At 30.3% G+C, this 25768-nt stretch overlaps 1 protein-coding gene across 1 annotated transcript; it reads left to right on the top strand.

Annotated features, from left to right (window-relative positions):
- The first annotated feature begins 1806 nt into the window (after nucleotides 1-1806).
- Nucleotides 1807-24066, top strand: LOTGIDRAFT_150831 (hypothetical protein). Its single transcript, XM_009064636.1, has 3 exons — nucleotides 1807-2149; nucleotides 23023-23147; nucleotides 23486-24066. The coding sequence occupies exons 1-3, from the start codon at nucleotides 1963-1965 to the stop codon at nucleotides 23576-23578; spliced, it is 405 nt and encodes a 134-aa protein (XP_009062884.1). The 5' UTR covers nucleotides 1807-1962; the 3' UTR covers nucleotides 23579-24066.
- The last annotated feature ends 1702 nt before the right edge of the window (nucleotides 24067-25768 follow it).

Below are 25768 nucleotides of genomic sequence, written 5' to 3'. Positions count from 1 at the left end.
GATAAGAACAGGGAAATGTGATAAATATGATTCTTAGAGTAGAATTGATGTAATTAAATAAGTGTAGCGGGGTACCTGGCGAGTCTCTATGGCCATCGGAGTACTGAACCACAGTTACCCTTCTATATTCAATGCAGTGGTGTTCCGATTTAATTTGTTCCGATCATTCAATCAAAATACACTGAAATTGGTAGCTGAAATACAGCTCCACCAGCTGATAAATCATAAGACGAATAGGCCCTCTAGATAAACGTTATACTGCAGATAAATCAAAGAACTTATTAAACAACGATATTAAAGCAGTTCCACAATTATCATATAAAAGTGAATTATTAGGGGCAACTTAGCTTAATATACAATGTCGTATCAGTGAAATCTTTCTTAAAATGAAGGGGAACATTGTGTATGTTATGGTCGCTGAACTCCCAACCCCAAACAAACCAATTATTATTTGTTTACACAGTCAAGCCCACTTTACACCAAGATTCCGTTTATTGGACATTAAAATTCAAGTTTATATGATATGATTATTATAGGTCTGAGGAATCTAGATTTCCATGCCTTATATAAAACAGTCAGGAACGTCTTCCTTTCTTCCGGCTTCTGATAGATATTTTGACAGTTATAGTCTCTACGCAGCCGACAACTTTGAAAATAGCTATCGGAGACCGGAATTGAGGAAGATATATCGGTCAAGCCTCATAACTGAAACTAGGTAGGAATTTGTTTTAATGGTGATACGTACATGTACATCCCTATGCGATGATTAAAATTTCAGATTTATACCTGACTATAGAACACGTTTATATTATACTTGAACGAGAATCAGACTCTTGGCACCAATCCTGCAAACTGATGATAGAATTCTCACGATAGCAGTTATTACATACTCACCACCCACTCAATTCCTGATACTTTTAATATCAGACTTTCCTTTATTTCATTCAGTATACCAATCATAATCAAGCTGTATCACCTGTGCGATATCTAAAACATGATCTTCCGTTTAAGGTTCTGTAAGTCAGATTTTATGAATAAGCTTATGCAAGCCTAATATACGATTCATCGTATCACCTAGAGAGTTAATCAGACAATGCCATATCATCATTTGTGATAACCTAGCTTCAGCCCCTAAACTACTTCAGAAGTTTAAAGACTTTATTCAATTACAGCTCAACTGCAATAAGCAGTGTGGCTCGCCAGTTTCTAAACTTCTTTCTTCAACCTTATGACTTTAAGGGTTTGAGTGCGAAGACTTTATCCAGGCTTTTCGAAAATTAAAACGTACACGTACAAATCTCCCTTTAATAGGCCTTTGGTAGATTTATTAGGATGGCGATCGATGTAGGATACACAATCTCTTCTGGATCTACCTGGATTTTGATAAAACAGGAAAAGACTCTTTTTCGAAACCTGTGACCATTTTTCAAGTTTATTAGTTCTTATTCGTCACAGACAAGCCTATAGCCCATAATGGAAGAGTTCGTGGAATCGGACAAAGTAAAATAATGGCATTACTTGCCCTCCATACAGAAAATCGTGTCTTATGAATGAACTAGATTGAACCAATCAGAATACTCACAGAAAATTAAGCCACACCCATTCCACTTCCGTTTACCTTGAGCTCGAAGTTTGGCGTGCATTATCAGGAATCTTTTCTGTGAGTGTTCCATAGTTCAAGTGAATAATAAACCAGGTAGCTTTTCTGTTTATACATTGAGATAGGTAAAGTTAATAGCCTAGCGTTGAGTGATATACGGCGGCTGTTTTTTCTCTCTTTAGACATATTTGTGTGCAGTTTGTTCACTTCTGTTAAATCCAACTTTCACTTTCGCCTTTTTGTTGTGAAAATCAAGCAAATTTAAATCTCTCCTTTGGGTTTGGAATAACTTTATTTTGAAAGAAATAATTACAGCTATTGGTGTTTACTATATTTTGTATTTTTAAGGTACCTAATTTAAGATGTCGGTACCAGTAGCTTCTGTTGCATCTGCAGGATCTTTTAAAAATCCCAAATTGACATGTATCCCAGATATTCAGATTGATAAAAGTGGGAAAATGAAGTATATTTTGATTAAAGTACATGATCCAGAGAAGGATAGAGAATTTAAACATATTGTACGTGGAATTTGTAAAGCTGAATATCATGGTAAGTAAATTTTTAATTCACTTATTCAGAGTCACTATATCAATGAGCTACTAACATACAGTCTGAAAATCACAGCCTTAAAATTTGGATGGTGAAATTGTGGGTTGCGAATTTCAATATATTCTTGCAATACAGTAAAGTAAAGACCTGTAGGTTGGTAGTCAGCTTTAAACACTAACTGTTTTTCGATACCAGTGCTAGCCAGTCCTGTGCCATCAAAATTAAAAACTTCTCAAAATGAGATATACAGTGAAGTAACCTATTTTCGTGGATATAAGGATTCAACACCGAATTTCGTCAAAATTAAAAAAACAAATTTTTTTTTTTATGTCTTAGATGTTTCCTCAGATATTCTACAAAATAATTAAACTAGGTTTATTTCGATTTTCTTTATGAATCCTTCACTTTGACCCATATTTCATGAGCAACCAACTTGGCAACGGCGGCAGAATGCGTCACCTATTTTCGTGTACAATGTTTGAACTATAAATAAGTCTAGAAAAACACGTTGTATGGATACCGGATGGTATAATTAACTTCTCTTAGTATTTATCTTTAATATTAATTCATTATAACTAGTGACAATTACTTCAAAGAACCACGATTTAAAAAAAAATAGTGATTGACAAAATAAGATACATAGCGTGATTTATTGCTAAAAGTCACTGAAACAACATAAGAATATGGTCCACTTTATGTTCCATAGAAATTTTCTGCTGACACGGAATCCGCTATTTGATCAAGTGACTTCATTCGTTGGACTACATTCTAGCAGACGACACTTGGAATTCCAATTACCGCTTGGGATTATAAGGAAATTCGGCCGATAAAAAATGGTGATGTTTGGTAATAAGTGAAATCCGCCATTTTGTATTTGTCAAAGTATACATTAATACATTTTACCTTGCTTGAAACTACTGAATTCATTCTACTAGCTGATATTGTACAGAAAACCCATGTTTATCAAAACAAACTAATGCAGAGGTCGCGCAAGGTCGCTCATGTAAATTATTAATCGTTTCCAGAAATCCACGAATAATAGGTTTCCACGAAATTAGGTTACTTGACTGTATATAACCTATAGCCTATAACAAAATTGATAGGCCTATCAACTTAATCAACTACATGTTCAAGAAAGAGATTTAGACTGAATTGGTGTAACAATTTTTAGCCATATGTGCCTATCTTATGTGCTATATGTAGTAGAAAGGGCGTATGGTAGATCTATGCTTCGATAAAACACAGTTTTTACCATAACAAAAATTTGTCACAAGATATCTACACCAAATTTTTAGCTATTGTCGGTTGGAACTGGAATTCAAGGAATAACTGTAATACACATGTATGAATAAGAATAATTCATAGTTTAGCTTGTAGACATTATGTGTTTAATTTAAACAGAAAGAGTTGTAACTGATATACCGTGAATTTTAAGATCAAAGTGACATAGGTCTGTCTGTCTGTTAGAAGTTTTTAATGAAACATCTTTCTGTTCACTGAAGTAGATAACTAATCTATATAGTAAATATATCACATAGTATAAAATACTTATTTATTAAGTTCTACCAGTACAATGGTAGCCTGTTCTGTAGACTAGCAAAGGTCGCTTCCATAGAGGTACTGGAAGTGGATATTCAAGTGGTATTTCAATAACTAGAATTTTTAAGTTTTAAGCTTATTGTCAAGCCAGTTCTTTCTATTGGTAAAATGAATTATTTTTTGGTTAAGGAGTGGATAAATTGTACACATATTTGATAAAAGTTGGATTTTAAAGGCACATTCCGTTTGATAAAGTAGATACATAGATATAAGTAGCATATTATAGAAATATTTTCAGATATAATTTACAACGTAATTGATTATGAAAACATTTTACAAATAAGTGGAATGTCCCTTTAATGCAGGAGAATATATTGCTTTGAGCTTATAAGATAGATAGGTCATAGTGAATGGTGAATGCTGTCTGATTAATTTTTGCTGAGGATATATGTTATGCAGGTCAAGCCCTACCATCCAAATATGTGCTCTTGAATCCTTTTATATGGATTATATGGGAAAGATCAATGCCAAGAGGTTTAGCAAGCACCGACTGGTAGAAAGGATTCCTAATTGTGAACCTAAGTTGTTATCCTTGTTAACTATAGTTCTTTCTTTAACTGATATATTTTATGTAATTTCTTGATCAGTTTTAGAGATATATTTAATGTTCTGAGATTCAAAGATTCTGGTAAAGTAATGTACTGGTATGTTACAATCATTTATTGTCTTACAGACATCAGACTTATTTCCTGCCAAACATATTCACATAGCTTCACAAATATTTTGATATTTTTGACATTCAAAGCTAACTTTTAAAAAAAGATTTCCTTGTTGTAATAACCATTTTGAACAACCAGCCTAAAACAAAGAAAAGGAATTCTATAGTTAATTTCCAAGGTGTATTGTTTCTCCTAAAGACTGTTGTATTTTTGTAGTCAGTTTATATCTATAACCATTTACTTTAATGTACATACATTAATTAAATGTGCAGTTTATTGGTGAGATATACCTCGTTTCTGCCATATTTCACTTGGCACTAAGCCTGCAAATTATCTTAATTGGTTTAAAAGGTGAACTGATAGAGTTCTTCAATTCCACACACCTACATTTTCTACAGATATTTTTATGTAAACATTATTTTAAAAAATGTTATGTACTTTACTCAAAAATTGCTTCTTTTGTTCTGAACAATTTGCTGTGTATCGTTTGTAAATTTCTCAAGTAATAAGATGATGGATGTAGTGAAATCACTTTCTCTTCCTGTAGATATGTGGCTTTAGTTTGGTTATTTGACAAGTTGGATTGAAAAGGGATAGGTTTATGTTGTAATTCCTTAATAACTTTGACTATATAAGGTGTAGTGCAGATGTAACCGATGAAAGAAAAATTTGGAGGTGATTTTTATTTAGTATAAAAATTTAAATAATCTATAACTGATCTTAATTTGGTAATGGATACCCAACCCTAGCCACAGTTCTTCTAGGAATAATGTTAAAAGGAATCCAAACTGATAGCTCACATTTGCACCATACCAATTTTACAAACATATTGCAACTAGATCTGAAGATCTGCTTCATTTCTCATAGTAAAATCTAGAAATAGTCTCCAATGCACATAGTAAAATCTAGAAATAGTCTTCATTGCACATAGTAAAATCTAGAAATAATCTTCATTGCACATAGTATAATCTATAGTCTTCATTGCACATAGTAAAATCTAGAAATAGCCTTCATTGCACATAGTAAAATCTAGAAATAATCTTCATTGCACATAGTAAAATCTATAAATAGTCTTCATTGCACATAGTAAAATCTAGAAATAGTCTCCAATGCACATAGTAAAATCTAGAAATAATCTTCATTGCACATAGTAAAATCTAGAAATAGTCTTCATTGCACATAGTAAAATCTAGAAATAGTCTAAAATCTAGAAATAGTCTCCAATGCACATAGTAAAATCTAGAAATAGTCTCCAATGCACATAGTAAAATCTAGAAATAGTCTCCAATGCACATAGTAAAATCTTGAAATAGTCTCCAATGCACATAGTAAAATCTAGAAATAGTCTTCATTGCACTTAGTAAAAACTAGAAATAATCTTCATTGCACTTAGTAAAATCTAGAAAAAGTCTTCATTGCACTTAGTAAAAACTAGAAATAATCTTCATTGCACTTAGTAAAAACTAGAAATAATCTTCATTGCACTTAGTAAAAACTAGAAATAATCTTCATTGCACATAGTATAATCTATAGTCTTCATTGCACATAGTAAAATCTAGAAATAGCCTCCATTGCACATAGTAAAATCTAGAAATAATCTTCATTGCACATAGTAAAATCTAGAAATAGTCTCCAATGCACATAGTAAAATCTTGAAATAGTCTCCAATGCACATAGTAAAATCTAGAAATAGTCTTCATTGCACTTAGTAAAAACTAGAAATAATCTTCATTGCACTTAGTAAAATCTAGAAATAGTCTTCATTGCACTTAGTAAAAACTAGAAATAATCTTCATTGCACTTAGTAAAAACTAGAAATAATCTTCATTGCACATAGTAAAATCTAGAAATAGTCTCCAATAATTTTTAGCTATGCCAATCAGTCATAGTTTTCAAAGCTCATCGTCGAAATTTGAGCCTTCAAATCCATGTGTCCAGAACTATCCGTGATTGAATGTTAAATGACGACTTGTCAATTTAAGATACTCTGTGATACCGTAGATCGAAAAGACGAAAAGTGAGTAAAATTCCTAGTTTGAAGTATTTTTAAAAGAATTATGCGATTTTGATACATTTTTTAGTACTTCTGAAGACTATTTACATATATTCAAGATCAAAATCAACCCCCAAAATGGTGCATCTGTCCCTTTAATGTTTACATAAAAAACCTGATTGAAGTATTATTTTATACTCATCTGATAAATATTGATATTAGATACCACAACCTGTATAATATTTTATAAAACATATTTGATAGTGTACTTAATAACTTGTTAGTTTATCTCACTAGTGAAATATGGTTTTTAAGAAGGAATTTATTGATTTTGATAATATTTTATTAAGGCATGTTACTTTGGTGTCAGAACTATTTGTAGGTAGCACAACAGACATGGCATTGCAAAGTTAAAGCTTGTTTCTAAAAGTTCACTTGTTTTCTCCTATTATAAACATTTTACTTGTTTTCTCCCATTATAAACATTTTACTTGTTTTCTCCTATTATAAACATTTTACTTGTTTTCTCCCATTTTAAGAATTTCACTTGTTTTCCCCCATTATAAACATTTTACTTGTTTTCTCCCATTTTAAAAATTTCACTTGTTTTCCCCCATTATAAACATTTTACTTGTTTTCTCCCATTTTAAAAATTTCACTTGTTTTCTCCCATTATAAAAATTTTACTTGTTATGTTCCATTATAAAAATTTTACTTGTTATGTTCCATTGTAAAAATTTTACTTGTTCTCTCCCATGGTAAAATATCTACTTGGGTTCTCTCATGGTAAAATTTTTACTTCGGTTTTTGCATTGTAAAAATTTTACTTGGTTTCACCTCATGTAAAATAATACTTTGTTTCTGTCATATTAACATTTACCTTTTTTGTTCTCATGTTAAAGTTTACTTGTTTCATTCTTGTAAAATCTTACTTAGTTTCTACTCTCTTATAAGTTTGCATGGTTTTTCATATAGTAAAAGTTTACTTGGTTTGTCTCATTGTAAAAGTTTACTTGGTTTCTTCTTTGTAAAAGTTTACTTGGTTTCTTCTTTGTAAAAGTTTACTTGGTTTCTTCTTTGTAAAAGTTTACTTCGTTTCTCCCACTGTTAAAGTTTACTTCGTTTCTCCCACTGTTAAAGTATTTCTAATTGTTAAATGTGTCTCTACTTGTAAAATTTTTAACTAGTTTACATGGTTAAGTCTTTCTTAACTTGTACTTGATTCCACTGATTCTTTTCATTGTAAATTGTACTTAATTTCTTTCTGTGAAATATATTTGGTCCATTATCTTGTAAAGTTTACTTGATTTCTACTCTGGTATAAGTTTACTTGGTTTCTACTCTGGTATAAGTGTACTTGGTTTCTCCTCTGGTATAAGGGTACTTGGTTTCTCCTCTGATATAAGTGTACTTGGTTTCTCCTATGGTATAAGTTTACTTGGTTTCTCCTCTGGTATAAGTTTACTTGGTTTCTCCTCTGGTATAAGTTTACTTGGTTTCTCCTCTGGTATAAGTGTACTTGGTTTCTCCTATGGTATAAGTTTACCTGGTTTCTACTCTGGTATAAGTTAACCTGGTTTCTCCTCTGGTATAAGTATACTTGGTTTCTCCTCTGGTATAAGTGTACTTGGTTTCTCCTCTGGTATAAGTGTACTTGGTTTCTCCTCTGGTATAAGTTTACTTGGTTTCTCCTCTGGTATAAGTTTACTTGGTTTCTCCTCTGGTATAAGTTTACTTGGTTTCTCCTCTGGTATAAGTTTACTTGGTTCCAGTGACTGAGGTGAATGAATAAATATGATCTAAGTGTCTAAGTTCTGACATATGTTGTAGAACCTAGCCAGTCTTGTTGTTTTAGACTTAAAGTGATTTGAAGGATGGTGAATTCCTGTAGGTTTAGATAAACAGTGTTATTATTGATAATAGTGTCTGCACTGATAGCCTTCACACCTTCAGTCTGTTGTTGTGGTAGATAGAACTATTCTCAGACGCAGGGGAAGTTGCAGCACTTTGGGTTTTAGACCAAAACATCTGCCTCTATTCATAGCTATTGATGAAAGTTGTTGCAGAAGCCTGGTGTAGACAGAAAAACTAGGCCTTGTTTTGTGGGGATTTTCCACATCTCTGAATGTGCAGAGGTTTTTCAGTTCAGATCTGCATTGGACTGGTTCTCCCAAGTATTTTACCTAAAATTTTTTCTTTGTTTTTGAGTTGTTCAGGACTTAATTATTTTTAGACCATTCCTGAAAACACTGCTTGTCTTCCCGAGGCTTTTTTTGGTTGCTGTCCAAAAAGATGATATTTGAGGAGGGCAACTGGCCCAAGTAGGCTATAAGATGTGTACGCTCAGGGAAATAAACTCTCATCCTGAAAGAATTCATTGCACACTGTAATACCATAGTGTGTCTGATAAGATAAAGTACAGGACTAGAAGAGAAAAGTAATGTGTAGCCTACTATCTGTCAGTATTTTAATTTGTTGGCAATCTTTCAATATTACTCTCTACTATGTGATGAATTTTATTGTTTGTCTGGTTTAGAAGTAGGTATGGTACAAAAACATTAGAAGTAAAAGTTGACAAAGTCAAGTTTCAAAACAAATGGAATTTAAGCACAGATTTAAGCTTAGTTGAGTTAGATGCACAGATACACCATTTTGAAAGATTGATTTGAGTCTTGAATATATGTAAATATTCTTCAGAAGTACTAGAAATGTATGAAAATAACATAATTCCTTCTCCAACTAGGAAGTTCTTTTCTTATTTCAATATATAGATGTCTTTTCCAAATAAGTCAATGTCTCTGCAAGAAAAGACGACTTCTCTTTTTAACTTTCAAAAGCAGATAATTCTGGACACACATGGATTTGAATGCTCAAATTTCAATGGTCCTTCCAAGTAGAATCACCTTTACAAGCAAGTTTTTTAATTTTTTTCTGAAAATGATAGAACTACATGAAGAAACAAAAAGCAATAGTACCAAAGTTTAATGAATGTCAAAGGGTGTGTTTACATTTGTTTTAGCCAGACATGCTGGCAATTACATTCAGGCCAACATCCCTGATGGTGGGTCAAAAACCTGGAATATGATAAAGAAATTGTAAATTTGGCTAAAGGCAGCATAATTAACTAGAATATTCCATGTTATTTTGATGTTATCGTCTTGGTAAACATTGTTTGTTGTGTCTTGTAAGAAAACAGTGTATTTGGAATGTCAAAAGATAACAAGTTTTCTAGTACTGGTAATATTTTTTATCTAATGAAGAAACATGCTATGTGATTTGTACATGTTGTTTTTGATAACAAACAATATTAAGTAACTCTAATATAGTTCAGTATACAGGTGATTTCAGGCAAAACAAAAATACTGAGCTACTAGTTCAATTTGTTGAGCTTTTGAGTTAAATACTTTTTGCTTTGAAATGGATAGTGCACATAATATAAAAACTTGAAGTCAATGCTAATTTGAGAATTAGATGATGTTGTGTTCAAAATATTTGCTTTAACATCTTAATTTGGGCTATATTAGCATTTTTCAATAAGAGAACCACTTGTTTACCAATACTTCTATATTCTTAAATACCTCACATATATTTATCTGTACTTCTGAAAATCTGGAGCCAAACTAGAACTGACAGTCTCTGCATTTACAAAATATAGATACAAAACAAAATGTTTATTATATACCTCATTTACAAAGTAAGAGGTGATGTTACAAAATTTGTGTTACTTATGTGAGTTTGTTAATGTTCAAGTAAACATGAACAGGTAAACACATGGCATGATCATGTTCAAAAGATATAATTTGTTAATGCTGACACTAGTAGGTCATAAGATAAATATCAAAATCTGAGGTTGAGTTATCTGTTACATTAATTGCTTTTTGTCTCATCTTTCTGTTTTATAGAGAAAATATATGTTATAGTTGTTTTGTTCTTGGTAAATTAATGGTCTGTCTTGGAGAGAAAAATCATGTCTAAGTTTTTAAAGACAGAGGACTCTTTGATTGCGTCTGATTAAATTTTTATGTCATTTCTCTTCTGTTTTAGTTAGTTTGCTTATGCTGCTCATACACATACATGTCCAATATTTAAAAGTGTATGTGAAATAGAGTCTAAATAAAATGAAACTAAACCTTTCTTCTTTATTTTTAATCTTTTATTTTTTTCTCCACTACTCCTGTTAGGGTCTAACATAACCCTTCTTATTTCTTCATATGAATAATTTATGACCTACCTCTTGTAATTTAGAACCCTATCAATTCTAATGTACTACTCCTACCAGCTATAAATGGACTTTTAAAACCATGAAATAGTTCTGTAGTTTTTGACAAATTTCATAGCAAGATAATTTGTAATAATGGAAGGTGTTTCAGCAACCTACTCAAGCACAATAATTTTATAGTTATTACTGATTATTTCAAAGATTTTTAATAATGATCTTAACTTAAATCGGTGATTAGAACCATGGCATAGCACCAATGGGATTGAAATTTGATAAATGGAGATTTATGCACCATGTGGGCTAATGAAGACGGGCACCATTGAAATAGAGAAATCTAAAGTAGAGCAATGTGACAGTCTCTTTGAATCTCATTATCCCACAATTCCTTACTTTATCAAGAAACCAGTTTTCATGACAAGCTTTAATTGGTAGCATTAGGACAGGCCTATTTAGAATATGATGAAGGTGAAAAAGATACGAAAATGAGATTCATTTGGAGCCAGAGCAACTAGTCTCTCAGTGATTAAGTTTTTATTGTTTTGAATACGATTTAAAAACATCATTTTTTGTTGCAAACTAAAATTTTCATGAATGATCTAAATAGAAGTATATTATCTAACTTATGTAAAGAACAATACATGGCAACCCATCTTTAATGATGAAATGGTTCATATCAAAATTTATTTTTTCTCTGAAATCTTTTAATTCTTTAAATTGTGCCGATCTATACAGGAATTGATTATAAAAGAATTATCCTGTCTAACCAAGTTGAATAGTTTTAAGTAGTTACAGGTGTGCCAAGACTTGAAGAATGCCAGGAATTTTCATGAGTTGCACCTATCGGGAGAAAAAAAAACAGATAGAAATCAGTAACTTTCATTCATAATGTTATTTTTTGGCAGGTCTGAGTAACAGTAGTCTATGTTTTTATTTCAAACACCAGTCAGCAGAAGAACATTTAGACATATTTTTTGCTACACAGTTAAAACAAATTTTTGTTATCATAATTTTCTTTAATTTTTAGAATCTAATAACAAATTTTTCTTAAAATACTTGAAAACAAAACTCTGACCAGCTTGTACGCCTACATTAAAATTTTTGAAAAGAAAAGAAATACAATCTGCTTAGTCTTAGTAAACGTTTCGAGAATAGTTCTATAATAGTAGATCTACTGTTATGTTCACAGACACATATAATGGTACTCTTCACGGATGATGTAATGATAGATGTCCTAGTAACCCTGATGATTACAAAAACAATTCTTCTGCTCTTAGGAAATGTGGGAAAAGGTCGAGACACATGGGCAAGAACTGAACTCTCCACCAAAATTAAACATTAAACTCCATTCATTTCATTTTCCAAAATCCAATGAAATGCCACACAAATGCAGATAACATTTAACAATGCAAACTGTATAATGCATTTTTACAAATTGACAATTGTACTTTTCAGCATTGACAAATGCATTTTGTAATGATGACATTGGTATTTTAAAGCTGCAACACAGTCGACAATTTTGTTAAAATTATACCTCTATACAAATAGGCCCCTTTCCTCATAGACAGACAGATATTAAATGTTAGTTGAAATTGACTTTCGTTGGAAATTGGAGATAGTAAATTCTTTATGATATGATGATAAAAAACATAAATGTAATGATGCCAGTAATTTAAGGAAGAGTGTTTGGAACTCTAAATAGATATGATAATATAATATTCAGTGAGTACATGGTAAAATCCTATGAAATATCATGGTTAGCTCTGAAAGTCAACTGTTTTACCATAAGACCAATTTCATGACTCATCCATTCAGCAATTTGACTGTATACAAGCTCAGAATACTTAGAGTTTCTAGTTGTTCCCATGCTTGAATGTGTCTTGTCTCAGAAGTAAGCAGGTTTGAGACGTTTTCCTATTTGCATAGTTGTTTGGTAATTTTTCCTCGTTATATCTGATAGAAAATTGGTCGAAATGATGCCAGGTATGATCTAATTTGAATAAAAGAAAAGAAAGATAGGTGTAAAGCTGATATCTATGTTTGTAATATAGACTAGTAAGTAAAGAAGTATGTTTGTTAGATTTGTTTATTTGAAAGGAAGATAAACATCTGCTATGTCTGTATGTATATATATATATATCTATGTTAGTGAGAATAATAATCACACCAGGTGATCAGCTCAAACATACCGTTATACTTTTAATATACATTCTTTTAAAATACTGTTTGTTTATTATTCTAAAGTACTTTCATTTCTTATATTCTAAAATACTACGAAGACTTATTCTGTCTTTTCTTATTCTGAAATACCAGTCATTTCTTATTCTGAAAAACCAGTCATTTCTAATTCTGAAATACCAGTCATTTCTTATTCTGAAATACTATTCATGTCTTATTCTGAAATACTATTCATGTCTTATTCTGAAATACTATTCATTTCCTATTCTGAAATACCATTTCTGAATCTGAAATACCAGTCATTTCTTATTCTGAAATACTATTCATTTCTTATTCTGAAATACCAGTCATTTCTTATTCTGAAATACCAGTCATTTCTTATTCTGAAATACTAGTCATTTCTTATTCTGAAATACTATTCATTTCTTATATTCTAAAATACCAGTCATTTCTCATTCTGAAATACTATTCATTTCTTATTCTGAAATACCATTTCTTAATCTAAAATATCAGTCATTTCTGATTCTAAAATACCAGTCATTTCTTATTCTGAAATACTATTCATTTTTTATTCTGTAATACCAGTCATTTCTTATTCTGAAATACCAGTCATTTCTTATTCTGAAATACTATTCATTTCTTATTCTAAATACCAGTCATTTCTTATTCTGAAATACTAGTCATTTCTTATTCTGAAATACTATTCATTTCTTATATTCTAAAGTACCAGTCATTTCTTATTCTGAAATACTATTCATTTCTTATTCTGAAATACCATTTCTTAATCTAAAATACCAGTCATTTCTGATTCTGAAATACCAGTCATTTCTTATTCTGAAATACTATTCATTTCTTTCTCTGAAATACCAGTCATTTCTTATTCTGAAATACCAGTCATTTCTTATTCTGAAATACCAGTCATTTCTTATTCTGAAATATCAGTCATTTCTTATTCTGTAATACCAGTCATTTCTTATTCTGAAACACTATTCATTTCTTACATTCTAAAATACCAGTCATTTCTTATTATGAAATACTATTCATGTCTTATTCTGAAATACTATTCATTTCTTATTCTGAAATACCATTTCTTAATCTAAAATACCAGTCATTTTATATTCTAAAATCCCTCTCATTTCTGATATTTTGTTGTTAGAGTAGAATTGAACTAGAACTTGAATTGAGGTCTGAAGGCACAAATTGACAAAGTATGGTGCTTGATTTGCTGCGGAATACTCAAAGTTTTTATTTCTGGCCAAGAATTAGCTAGAAAGTAGAACATGAGCAATTGACAACTGGTGAACATGTTGACTAAAACTAATAATTAATAAGATTCTCAAACACCTGTTCTTAGATTTCCATTGCTTTCAGATTCTGTTGGTGACAAGGTCTGCCAGAGCCTTCTTTAAACAACACAGAACAGCTGTAACTGCACTTTAACACAGTCAGACTATAATTTTTGCAATATTGTGAAATGTTATTTAAGTTTTCTGCTCTAGTGAAAGGAATTTCTTGCCTATTCTCTATGTTACACATACCTACAACTGTAGCATGTTAAGTGGTATGTTGGCAAGGTAATGTATTTATCAGAAGTAATCAGTACACAAATCTCAGTATCTAATGAATTTAACAGCTATTATGTGGGATGTATTATTTGTGTATTTTGACTGGAGGTAAAAACACTCTGTTGATATATTTATATAAGATAGTTTACTTCCAATCGATTAGTATTTTTTCACTTATTAATCTGTGTGGTTCTCTCCCCTTGTAACACAGGAATTTGATCTTCATTATTAGAGGAGAGAATGGTTAATTAGCATTGAACAAGGTTGTAAAGGTATTCTGAAAAACAAATAGGCCAGGGTCAATCACCACATTTTGTTTTCAAACATCAGGATGTAAAGTAATATTTCTCTGTCTCAACTGCTTCCTTCCAAATTTTCAACCATTTTTCCTATCTGCCTGGAGATAGGAGAAGCTGACATGGAAAAAGTGTGTTATCTTTTGCATTGAACCAGAAAGGCTCAATGTCATCCATTATTACTCCAAATTAAACATTTTTATTTAGTTTTCCAGTATATTAGCAATTCCCTTTTTCGTGTCATACTTTACTTACTTATTGGATGCAGTTGGTTCTTGCTTTAGACGGTTTGGATCATCTCCCTTCTTATTTACATTTTGAATCCACATATTTCAGATGTACAAGTGATGTAACCTATTTTCGTGGATATAAGGATTCAACACCGAATTTCGTTAAAGTTAAAAAAACGAAAAAAATTTTTTATGTCTTAGATGTTTCCTCAGATATTCTACAAAATAATTAAAATTGGTTTATTTCGATTTTCTTTATGAATCGAATCCTTCACTTTGACCCATATTTCATGAGCAACCAACTTGGCAACGGCGGCAGAATGCGTCACCTATTTTCGTGTACAATGTTTGATCTATAAATAAGTCTAGAAAATCAAGTTGTATGGATACCAGGTGGTATAATTAACTTCTCTTAGTATTTATCTTTAATATCAATTCATTATAACTAGTGACAATTCCTTCAAAGAACAACGATTTAAAAAAAAAATAGTGATTGACAAAATAAGATACGTTGCGTGATTTATTGCTAAAAGTCACTGAAACAACATAAGAATATGGCCCACTTTGTGTTCCATAGAAATTTTTTGCTGACACGGAATCCGCTAGTTATAACGTGACTTCATTCGTTGGACTACATTCTAGCAGACTAGAATTCCGATTACCGCTTGGGATTATAAGGACATCGGCCGATAAAAAATGGTGACGATTGGTAATAACTGAAATCCGCCATTTTGTAATTGTCAAAGTATACATTAATACATTTTACCTTGCTTGAAACTACTGAATTCATTCTACTAGCTGATATTGTACAGAAAACCCATGTTTATCAAAACAAAGCAATGCAGAGGTCGCGTAAGGTCGCTCATGTAAATTATTAAACATTTCCAGAAATCCACGAATAATAGGTTTTCCACGAAATTAGGTTACTTGACTGTATATTGTGTAGAAGCCAACAAATAAGATTGAGAAAGAAATTTTTATTCCTGAGTAAGATAGTGAAAATAAAGATAAAATCTCTATAGATTTCTTGACTTCACAAATACACTGATTAGTTATAAAAAGTTGTATCAAAGTGCAGTCTTCTACTTTCTATTATAAGTCTTTCATCAACACCACATATATTTTTCTTCTGAAATACTAACTTGTTTCATCAAATATATTAAGTACATTTGACTGAACTTGCTTTAATGTTATTTTTTCATATCTACAATTTCAAGAGATAAGTACACTTCATGAAATTTATGGTATAATAGGATAACTTTGTTTGTGCATCTTGATCAGGTGTTTAAAAAACTTGATGAACTGGGTTTCATAATGTTAGATTAGGTTTGATGTGATAAATATAGTATGCACATGAGGTAAAAATACCTTCCACAATGAAGTAAAAGGCTAGATTTATTTATAATAATATGGTAAATACATTGAAGGGCAGCAACCACTGTGTGTGTTTATTGACATTCTTGAGTTAAAGACTATCTATTTTCATAAGAAAACAAATTTCTATTCCGATTAGGTACTCACCTTCCCTGACTGTTTGTTATCACTAACTTTACAGATAGTGCACCAATGTTTTAGCTATATTGCCACCCAAATAGTCTATATCTGCTGTTAAAATAAAATGTCATGGTTTTTTCTGATTTCAAAATGGCTTATGCCCAATAAACAAATTCTGGTGCATTGATATTTGTGTATATATGCTCATGAAAGAAAGTATACTATGGAATGTAGTCTACCAGCTAGTCCTTTTGCCAACCTTCTTAGCAATGATCTATGACTGCTTATCTAAACTGATATACAGTTGAATGGACATAATGAAATGGCATTGCCAATTGATATCAGAACATATAAACAGTATTTTGTAATTAAGTAATAAAATGGTCAAGATGCCATCCCTCTAGCCAACTGAACCACTGCCTATACTTGATCTCAGTTATTCACAACCAACTGTTCTTTATACAATTTACATCCTTCAGTGTTTTTTCTCAATTACCATCTCCTAGAAAGTGTAAGAATTGCTTGCACTTAAAAACCAGACAGGAGCTTGCCACCAATGATAAAAATATGTTTTTAAGTGCCTCTTCTAACATGTATTAAGTGCACTTAGCGCCTCAATTTGAACCATATTCTTTAGATTCATTTTGATATATGCTATATTTAGAAAGAAAGTATCCCAAAACTGTAGTGAATTCTCCAAAAGGATTGATAAATTGGCAAAGATATCATGAAAATTTACATCACTTTATCGAATAAGTATCTGCATTTAATGGGCCTCGAAAACTAGGCCGAGATAAAATCAAGATTTTAAGAAATACAGTAACTAATTGAAATATAAAGCTAAATTTTAAATAGATTCTGTTTATGATATGATTGGAACACTAATAATTTATTGTTTTGAGAATAAGGCCTCTCTGGTTTCTGTTCAACTAGATAGTGCTTTTACCCAAATATAACTAATTTCTGTCTGGTCTTCTCAGTTTATAAAATCAAAGGTCAAATAGTATGAATCAGGCCTTACATCTTTTAAAATTGTTTACAGATTTCAACCATCAAAAAACTAATCTCATTGAATAACATCACTGTCAATGACCTTTGACCTTATCTTCAAAGAGATATTTTGTGAAGAGTTATGATTGAAAGTATCCTGTGATGAAATCAGCAGCTGTCAGACTAATATTATCTTTTATAGGTTTGCTGTAGATCTTACTTTTCTACTAACTTTAATGGCCATCTTAAAGATACACTTTTATATATACCAGTTCATGTTTGTATCAAAGAGGTTTGCACCAACTGGTCCATCTGGAAAAAAAAGATTACTCAGAAAGTGGCATATCTAATTTCATAGACTTTTCTACACTGGACCGAAACTATAAAACAATTAGTAATATCAAAATCAAAACACCTGATGGTACTTCTCTTAGTAGAAGTGCACTACTATACTGCTTTTACTCTTGATTTTGTCATACTTTTAACAGAATTTTCTTGCTTGTAGAGATTTACAAATAAATTGTTTTTCTGCTTTGAAAATTTCTAACCAGTTCTGTGAATTGAACACAGACGGAGAGTAAAAATCTTTGCTTGGTTATCTGAAATGGTTGTCATTGGTTCTTATAATGGTCTGCTTGTAAAAGTCAGGTGACTTTGAATAAGTCATCTTTGCTCATTATTACAGTGGGAAGAATTGGGAAGGATCTTGGCAAGATCACTTAAAAGAGATTTTGATGAAGGGCTGGCTAGAAGACGAGATCCTTGGGTTGTTGTTACTGTATATCTCAAGGATGAAAAGTTAACAAGCTCAGTGTGCCTGCTAACTTAGCCAAATTGGCTATAGTACTTACTAGTTTTCGGGAATAAAAATTGAAACAGAAGTTAAAGGTGAACTGAGTATAATTTAATTTATAAATGACAATCTAATCTAGTATATTTAGTTCTAATGATAACCTAATATCTTAGAATGATAATCACTTGTCACTCCAGTAACTTTATAAAACTTTTTCTTTTTATCTTCACTTGATACTGACTTCCACATTGGCTACATAGTGGAGAGAATCATATTGGTTGATGACTGAGTGCATTTTGAAAATTTAAAATCATTCACCACCTGTTTATTTTAAGCAACCTGAAAGATTAATGCATTCTGAGCTGCCATGGTCTGATGTGAATTTTTATAAATACAGTAGGAGTAGGTCAGATCAGACTATTTTGAATAAAAAATGCAGTAGAGTTAACCTTTCTATTATACATGTGTCATCAAATTTTTCCCAAAAGGATCTTTCCTGAGTGCAGATCTATGGATATAAATTTATAAGCTGTGCCATTAATTGGAAATATTTTATATATACATCCATGAGAGATATTCAATAAGTATATTGCACACTTCAGAGCTTTTTTTATACAAAAATAGTCCAAAATTCTAGTTAATTAAATTATCTCTTGCAAACATGGAATGGCAAGCAATAGTAGCCAAAAAGGGCCAATATGACATGCGAATCTAAAACGTGTCAGTGTGCCTTGACTTGAAAATTTCCAGAAACTAACTGACTAGAAACATCAAACACATTACTTTTACCATAAACATTGTGAAAATCAGAAAGTCAGATGTTTTCAACCAGAAAGTGTTTGGAAGGTCAAGGTCAAATACAATACTGTCTGTTTTCATTGAGAATATTTAGTTCTGATGGTTCAGGTAAAACTAGGTTAACAACCAGACTTGCTACTTCCTGCTTTTTTGAGCCAAAGTGGCCATCAGTTATATGATATAAAAAGATAATAGATGATAAAGCTTAATATGCATAAAAGATATTTGAAACAATGCCAGGATGCTTGGATAGTGTTCGATAAACTTTCGTGTTTCAGAATATAATGCATGTGTAATATTTGTAGGACAGATACAAAAAAATAGCTAAATGGCTACAAGACTATGTTGAGTTGGCATTTCACAAGATAAACACATATGTAGCAATCAATGACATCATAGACATACTACATCTATCATATTGTTTTGAATATATTATCATAGTGAACTAAAAAAATAATGTCTTAAAGGGACAGATTTGCCATCCATTTGACCATTCATTTGACCATTCGTACTTAGTCTCAAAATGGGAATAGACTAATCAATATATAATAGTGTTCACAGCTCACTGTCAAAGTATGTATGAGCCTTCAAATCCATGTGTGTTATCTGTCTTTTCATGAGATTGCTATATATAGAAAAGACATAAATAGAAATAGAAAGTGAAATTCCTAGTCTGAGGTAATTTCTAAGAAATTATGTGATATTTGTAGTTTGTCTTAGTACTTCCGAAGACTATTTACATATGTTCAAGACCCAAATCCAGTGGTTAATCTTTCCCTTTAAAACAAGAACTCATTTTTTATAGAAATTGTAGGCTGAATAGATGAACAGGCAGTCATTTAAGAACTGATCTGGAATATTTTTATACACTCACAATATAATGTGGTCATATATTGTCGTCACCCATGTCCGTCTGTCCGTAAGTCCGTTTGTCCACAATTGGCTTGTGAACACAATAGAGACTACAGTTTTTATCTGATGCAAATGAAATTTGATTTGATCATTTATATTGATGAGATCTTGGACAAGTTCGATATTTTTGGTTTTTGAGTTATTGCCCTTGATTTATGAAATACGTGTGAAAATTTGTTTGTGAACACAATAGGGAGTACAGTTTTCATCCGATTTAAATGAAATTTGGTATGATCATTTAGTCAAGATTGAATTTGACAATTTTTCGATCAACAGAATTTGAGTTATTGCCCATGACTTAGTAAAAACTCATCAAAATTTGTTTGCGATAGAGGTGACAGTTTATGTCAGAATTTTATTAAATAATGTGTCTTTGTTCAAATCAACAATATCTTGCATAAATTAAATTTTTGGTGTGATTTGCCACAGATAGGTGACTGCCCTTGATATACTGAAAATATATGAGGAAAGTGGGCGTATCTTGCTAGGCAACCACTTGTTCTATGATGCTGAAAGGGCAGTATGCAAAAATTTTCATAATCAAAAACGTCGTAAATTATAGATGAAAATATTTCTAAAGTATGCTATTTATATCTATGTATCAACTTGGTCAAACTGAATTTGTTTTAAAAGGGTTAATTAAAAACGTAGTGTATTAATTGTTAATTAAGCAGTTTGATATGGTGGCTCACATACGACATATTTCACTTTTAATTTTGAATTAAAAACATTAATTTTCACCTAGGTGAAAATTAGGTGATAATTCGTGTAATTTTTAATTAAAAACTTTAATTTTCACCTAGACGAATCTTGTAAAAAAAGTTTTTAATTCAAAATTCTTCAGTTATCAACTTGAAGTTTTTAATTAAAAATTACAGGAATTATCACCTAATTTTCACCTGGGTGAAAATAATTATCACCTAGGTGAAAATTAAAGTTTTTAATTAAAAATTACAAGAATTATCACCAAATAAGAATTTAAGTTTTTAATTAAAAATTACACGAATTATACTAGGTGAAAATTAAAGTTTTTAATTCTAAATAAAAAGGGGAAAATGTCGTATGTGAGCCACCGTAGTTTACCTAGTTTTGGTGTAATAGCTCCATATGATTAGTTGAAACCTTTAGAATACGTAGTGGACATATTTCTCTACAATTTGGCATTTATTTAACTTAAATCCATACTGAATTTTCCTAACAGCTTCCAAAAAGCATATCGAACTTACGTAAAGTTAATGTAAACTGGATTTTTTTTTCGTTAAAACCTTCAAATACATTAAGAAACACATTTATCTAGATGTTTGTGTATAGTATAGACAAAAATGTGGAATGCCCCTTTAAATTCTGTACAAAGGTGTAACTACATATCTCAAGTACCAGCACCCTTGTTGCAATGAGACTTAAGAAGATGTTCTGATAGAAAACTCTTACCAGCTATAAATCATGTCATTATAGACATTTTATCTGTATGATACATGTATTATAGATGATTTATATTCTACAATGTTGCCAAATTTTTCTTTCTATCAACATTACCTACTATCATCTTACTGGAAAAATTTCCATATTTCAACAATATGAACAGATTTCATGATCTTTTGATTCACCTTAGGTTTCAATCCTTTAAATCACACTATAAAGGGAAGAATTCCTTGAATATTTGATTAAATTTGAAGCTGCATTTCTTAAAGGTTGAATTGTTTTGGTGATAAATCTAATAACATGTTGATTTGTCCAGGTGATAAACATAACATGTTGATTTGTTCAGGTGATAGACCCTCTTATTTGTTGAGTTGTCCAGGTGATAAACCTACTTATATATTGATTTGTTAAGGTGATAGGTATTTAATATAGTTACGGTACTAAAGGTTTATATCTTGTATTTAATATAGAAACTAAAGGTTTATATCTTGTATTTAATATAGTAACTAAAGGTTTATATCTTGTATTTAATATAGAAGCTAAAGGATTATGTCCTGTATTTAATAAGAAACTAAAGGATTATATCTTGTATTTAATATAGTAACTAAAGGTTTATATCTTGTATTTGATATAGAAACTAAAGGTTTATATCTTGTATTTGATATAGAAACTAAAGGTTTATATCTTGTATTTGATATAGAAAGTAAAAGTTTATATCTTGTATTTAATATAGTTACTAAAGGTTTATATCTTGTATTTAATATAGTTACTAAAGGTTTATATCTTGTATTTAATAAGAAACTAAAGGTTTATATCTTGTATTTGATATAGAAACTAAAGGTTTATATCTTGTATTTGATATAGAAACTAAAGGTTTATATCTTGTATTTAATATAGAAACTATAGGATTATATCCTGTATTTGATATAGAAAGTAAAAGTTTATATCTTCTATCTAATATAGTAACTAAAGGTTTATATCTTGTATTTAGTATAGTAACTAAAGGTTTATATCTTGTATTTAATATAGTAACTAAAGGTTTATATCTTGTATTTAGTATAGTAACTAAAGGTTTATATCTTGTATTTAATATCGTAACTAAAGGTTTATATCTTGTATTTGATATAGTAACTAAAGGTTTATATCTTGTATTTAGTATAGTAACTAAAGGTTTATATCTTGTATTTGATATAGTAAATAAAGGTTTATATCTTGTATTTGATATAGAAACTAAAGGTTTATATCTTGTATTTAATATAGTAACTAAAGGTTTATATCTTGTATTTAATATAGTAACTAAAGGTTTATATCTTGTATTTGATATAGTAACTAAAGGTTTATATCTTGTATATGATATAGTAACTAAAGGTTTATATCTTGTATTTAATATAGTAACTAAAGGTTTATATCTTGTATTTAATATAGTAACTAAAGGTTTATATCTTGTATTTAATATAGTAACTAAAGGTTTATATCTTGTATTTGATATAGTAACTAAAGGTTTATATCTTGTATTTAGTATAGTAACTAAAGGTTTATATCTTGTATTTAGTATAGTAACTAAAGGTTTATATCTTGTGTTTAATATAGTAACTAAAGGTTTATATTTTGTATTTAATATATTTAATATAGTAACTAAAGGTTTATATCTTGTATTTGATATAGTAACTAAAGGTTTATATCTTGTATTTAATATAGTAACTAAAGGTTTATATCTTGTATTTACAGCTGATATATTTGATGAAATCTCACCTAATATAGAAAGTAAAGGTTTAGATTGTGAATGTGTTGGTGGTGGTAGAATACAGGTTGATGCTTCCAAGAAAACTTTACAGATCTATGGTTATTCACAGGTAAGAATCCCAATTATTTTTATAAACAAGTGTTAATCAAAAAGATTTCATAAAACTTTAAAAATGAAATGAAACATTCTTTCATTCCAACTTTTCTGATTCTAATTGAGATGAATGGCAATGCAATGCAGTGTGCAATGAGGGAAACAGTTACAATATTTTCATGCTCCAAAGCTCATTGTTCAACCGGTGCCTCCTCTAATTCTGTGATGTTTTCTAGAGGGTGAGGGTGCCCAATTGTTGCTATATTTTTACTCTTTTGTTTTGATGTGTATGGATTTTGTTCTTGTAATATATACAGATTTGAACGAAATAGAAATATATTTATATATTTTCAGGGTTTTGGTAGAGCAGACCATGCCATTACGGCTAAACTTCTAGAACGTAAATATAAGGAATATGATATTACTTTCACAAATGATGGTTATTGAATGAAGTCAATTTTGTTTTATACTGTTGAAACTGTTAATATATGATGTAATGTATTGTGTTTTTTTATATAAAAAGATTGTATCATTTGATCAGACAAAAAAATGATCGAACAATGCATATCATTTGATGATTCGTTTTAGTCATTCTAGGCCAAAATTAGGCACAACCATGTCATGTAGGTAATGACTATTAAGGCCATGGAATTAATGTCTAAAGCAGGTCCTGCCTCCAAATTTTGAAAAAAGCTTTTGATCTGTGGTATTTTCTGCAGGTATTTGCAGGATTTGTCAGGAGCAAATTGAAGACAAACTTGGCCTGGTCACATTAAAAGATTGTAAAGAAGTTCTCTAGGTCTTATATGTGTATAGGGGACAATGATAGCATCAATTTGCACCATTCCAATTTTGTATTAGACGTCTGTGGTTTCTTAAATTCTAAATTTAAACTAGATGTTTGATCATGTCACTAGTCGCAAAATATGCTTTATCAATCAAGGCCCTTCACAATTAGTGACGCTATTAGTTTAATTTGAATTGCAGGAACCACAGATATGGGTTTGAAAATTGGTGCAAATTGTTGCTATCAATGACACTGATACACCTAAAACAATTTAGAAAACCTCTTTACAACCCCAGTAAAGGTAGAATTAGCCTCAACTGCATTGCAAGAAATGACAAGAAATGGCTTGTACAGAATCAAGATTTTTGCAACAATTTTCAGTTATTACCAAAAAAAGATATGAAATTTGATTGTAATAGAGCATTTTGGCCTTAATTGACAACTCTTTATTTCAATTCTATGGACCAACAGTAAAATGTATCCAAAGACATGCTGGCTATGTAACTGTCTAAAGCATTTTCAACAACAATGTCTAACAATGAAAAGCTTTGATCATGCATGAATGTTCAGGGTGTAGGTTTTGGAAGCTAGCTATTTTTTGCCTCATCCCTCTCTAGTGGATACACACAATTTGTATAATAATTATTTAAGAAATATATCACTTTAAATGTCATACTATTGTATTGTTGTGATGAATTATATTTTGAGTTATTTTCATTTTTTATTTTATTTGTTGTAAATTATTATTTGAATGTAATTTTTACATATATTTCATTTTTGCATGTTATTTATTATTATCTTTCAAAATTTTTCTGTAAAGGAATACTCTTAGAATGGACATAAAATTTAAAGTTTCAAACTTGGTCAATACTTTAGAGTGTCAATACTTAAGAGTATCTATTTATCAGTTGCTCGAAAGATGCTTTTAAGCATGTTTCTAAATTAAATTGGTTATTACTTAAATTTAATTAAAGAAGGATTCTGTTGTATAGTTATGACACCAGGTAATTCCACTGATAAACAAAGACTCATTTTGGCTAAGTTTAAAAATATTTTTGGTCATCCTAAGAGGTAGTATACCTTTTTATATTTATTTCACTGCCATATTTGATATACAATGTTATTTTGAACTATTTCTGGTGTTTGATGGTTCTGATTGTTTACTTAATATAATCTGTAACACAACACACAAAAATAATGATTAAATAAGAAATTTAGATTTATAATTTGTCTAATGTAAAAAAGGTTATATCAGCAAGTATTTAATTTATTTCCAGCAATAACAAAATATTTTCACTGTTAAAATAGTGCTCAATACATCAATTGTAGAGCTGTTTAGAAATATTAAAACAGATCCAATTTCTTTTTAAATATTTCTAATTTATTTCTTTCTTATATGAAGTATGGACACCACTATTTGCCGAAATTCATCTTGTTAGTCCTTGTTCAACATTTGTTATATGAAATCAACATTAGTTGCACATTAGATCTTTAAGCTATCACAGATACTACTGTATGGTTGTAGATTTTGGTTCAATCATTTAAATCTGGATTCATGATTTGAAAGTTTTTCAGTTGATCATGTTTCTTTACATTATTTACATACATATTTTGCTAAAATTTGCATTTTTGAGTTTGGGTTCATTTTTGTATTAAAACTAATGAATACTACATAATACATGTATATGTCTTTTTTGGATGTAGTTTATCTGTTTTCAGACAAGAGTCTATTGATTTAGATGATAATGGCTACAAACTGAAGTAGTTACATACACAATAAACTTTCATAATTTGCCTCCTTTGACTTTTTATACGCCCACATGAATATGTGGTCGTATATTGTCGTCGCC

This window comes from Lottia gigantea, assembly GCF_000327385.1.
Source record: "Lottia gigantea unplaced genomic scaffold LOTGIsca_64, whole genome shotgun sequence".
Lineage (NCBI taxonomy): Eukaryota > Metazoa > Mollusca > Gastropoda > Lottiidae > Lottia > Lottia gigantea.
This window is presented reverse-complemented; position numbering and strand designations above follow the sequence as displayed.

Bases quoted from the DNA above. Each gene is read 5' to 3' on its own strand.
- LOTGIDRAFT_150831 (XM_009064636.1), top strand. From the start codon at position 1,963: ATGTCGGTACCAGTAGCTTCTGTTGCATCTGCAGGATCTTTTAAAAAT. The intron at 2,150-23,022 runs GTAAGTAAATTT...TTGTATTTACAG, and splicing joins TTGTAAAGCTGAATATCATG to CTGATATATTTGATGAAATC. The intron at 23,148-23,485 runs GTAAGAATCCCA...ATATATTTTCAG, and splicing joins AGATCTATGGTTATTCACAG to GGTTTTGGTAGAGCAGACCA.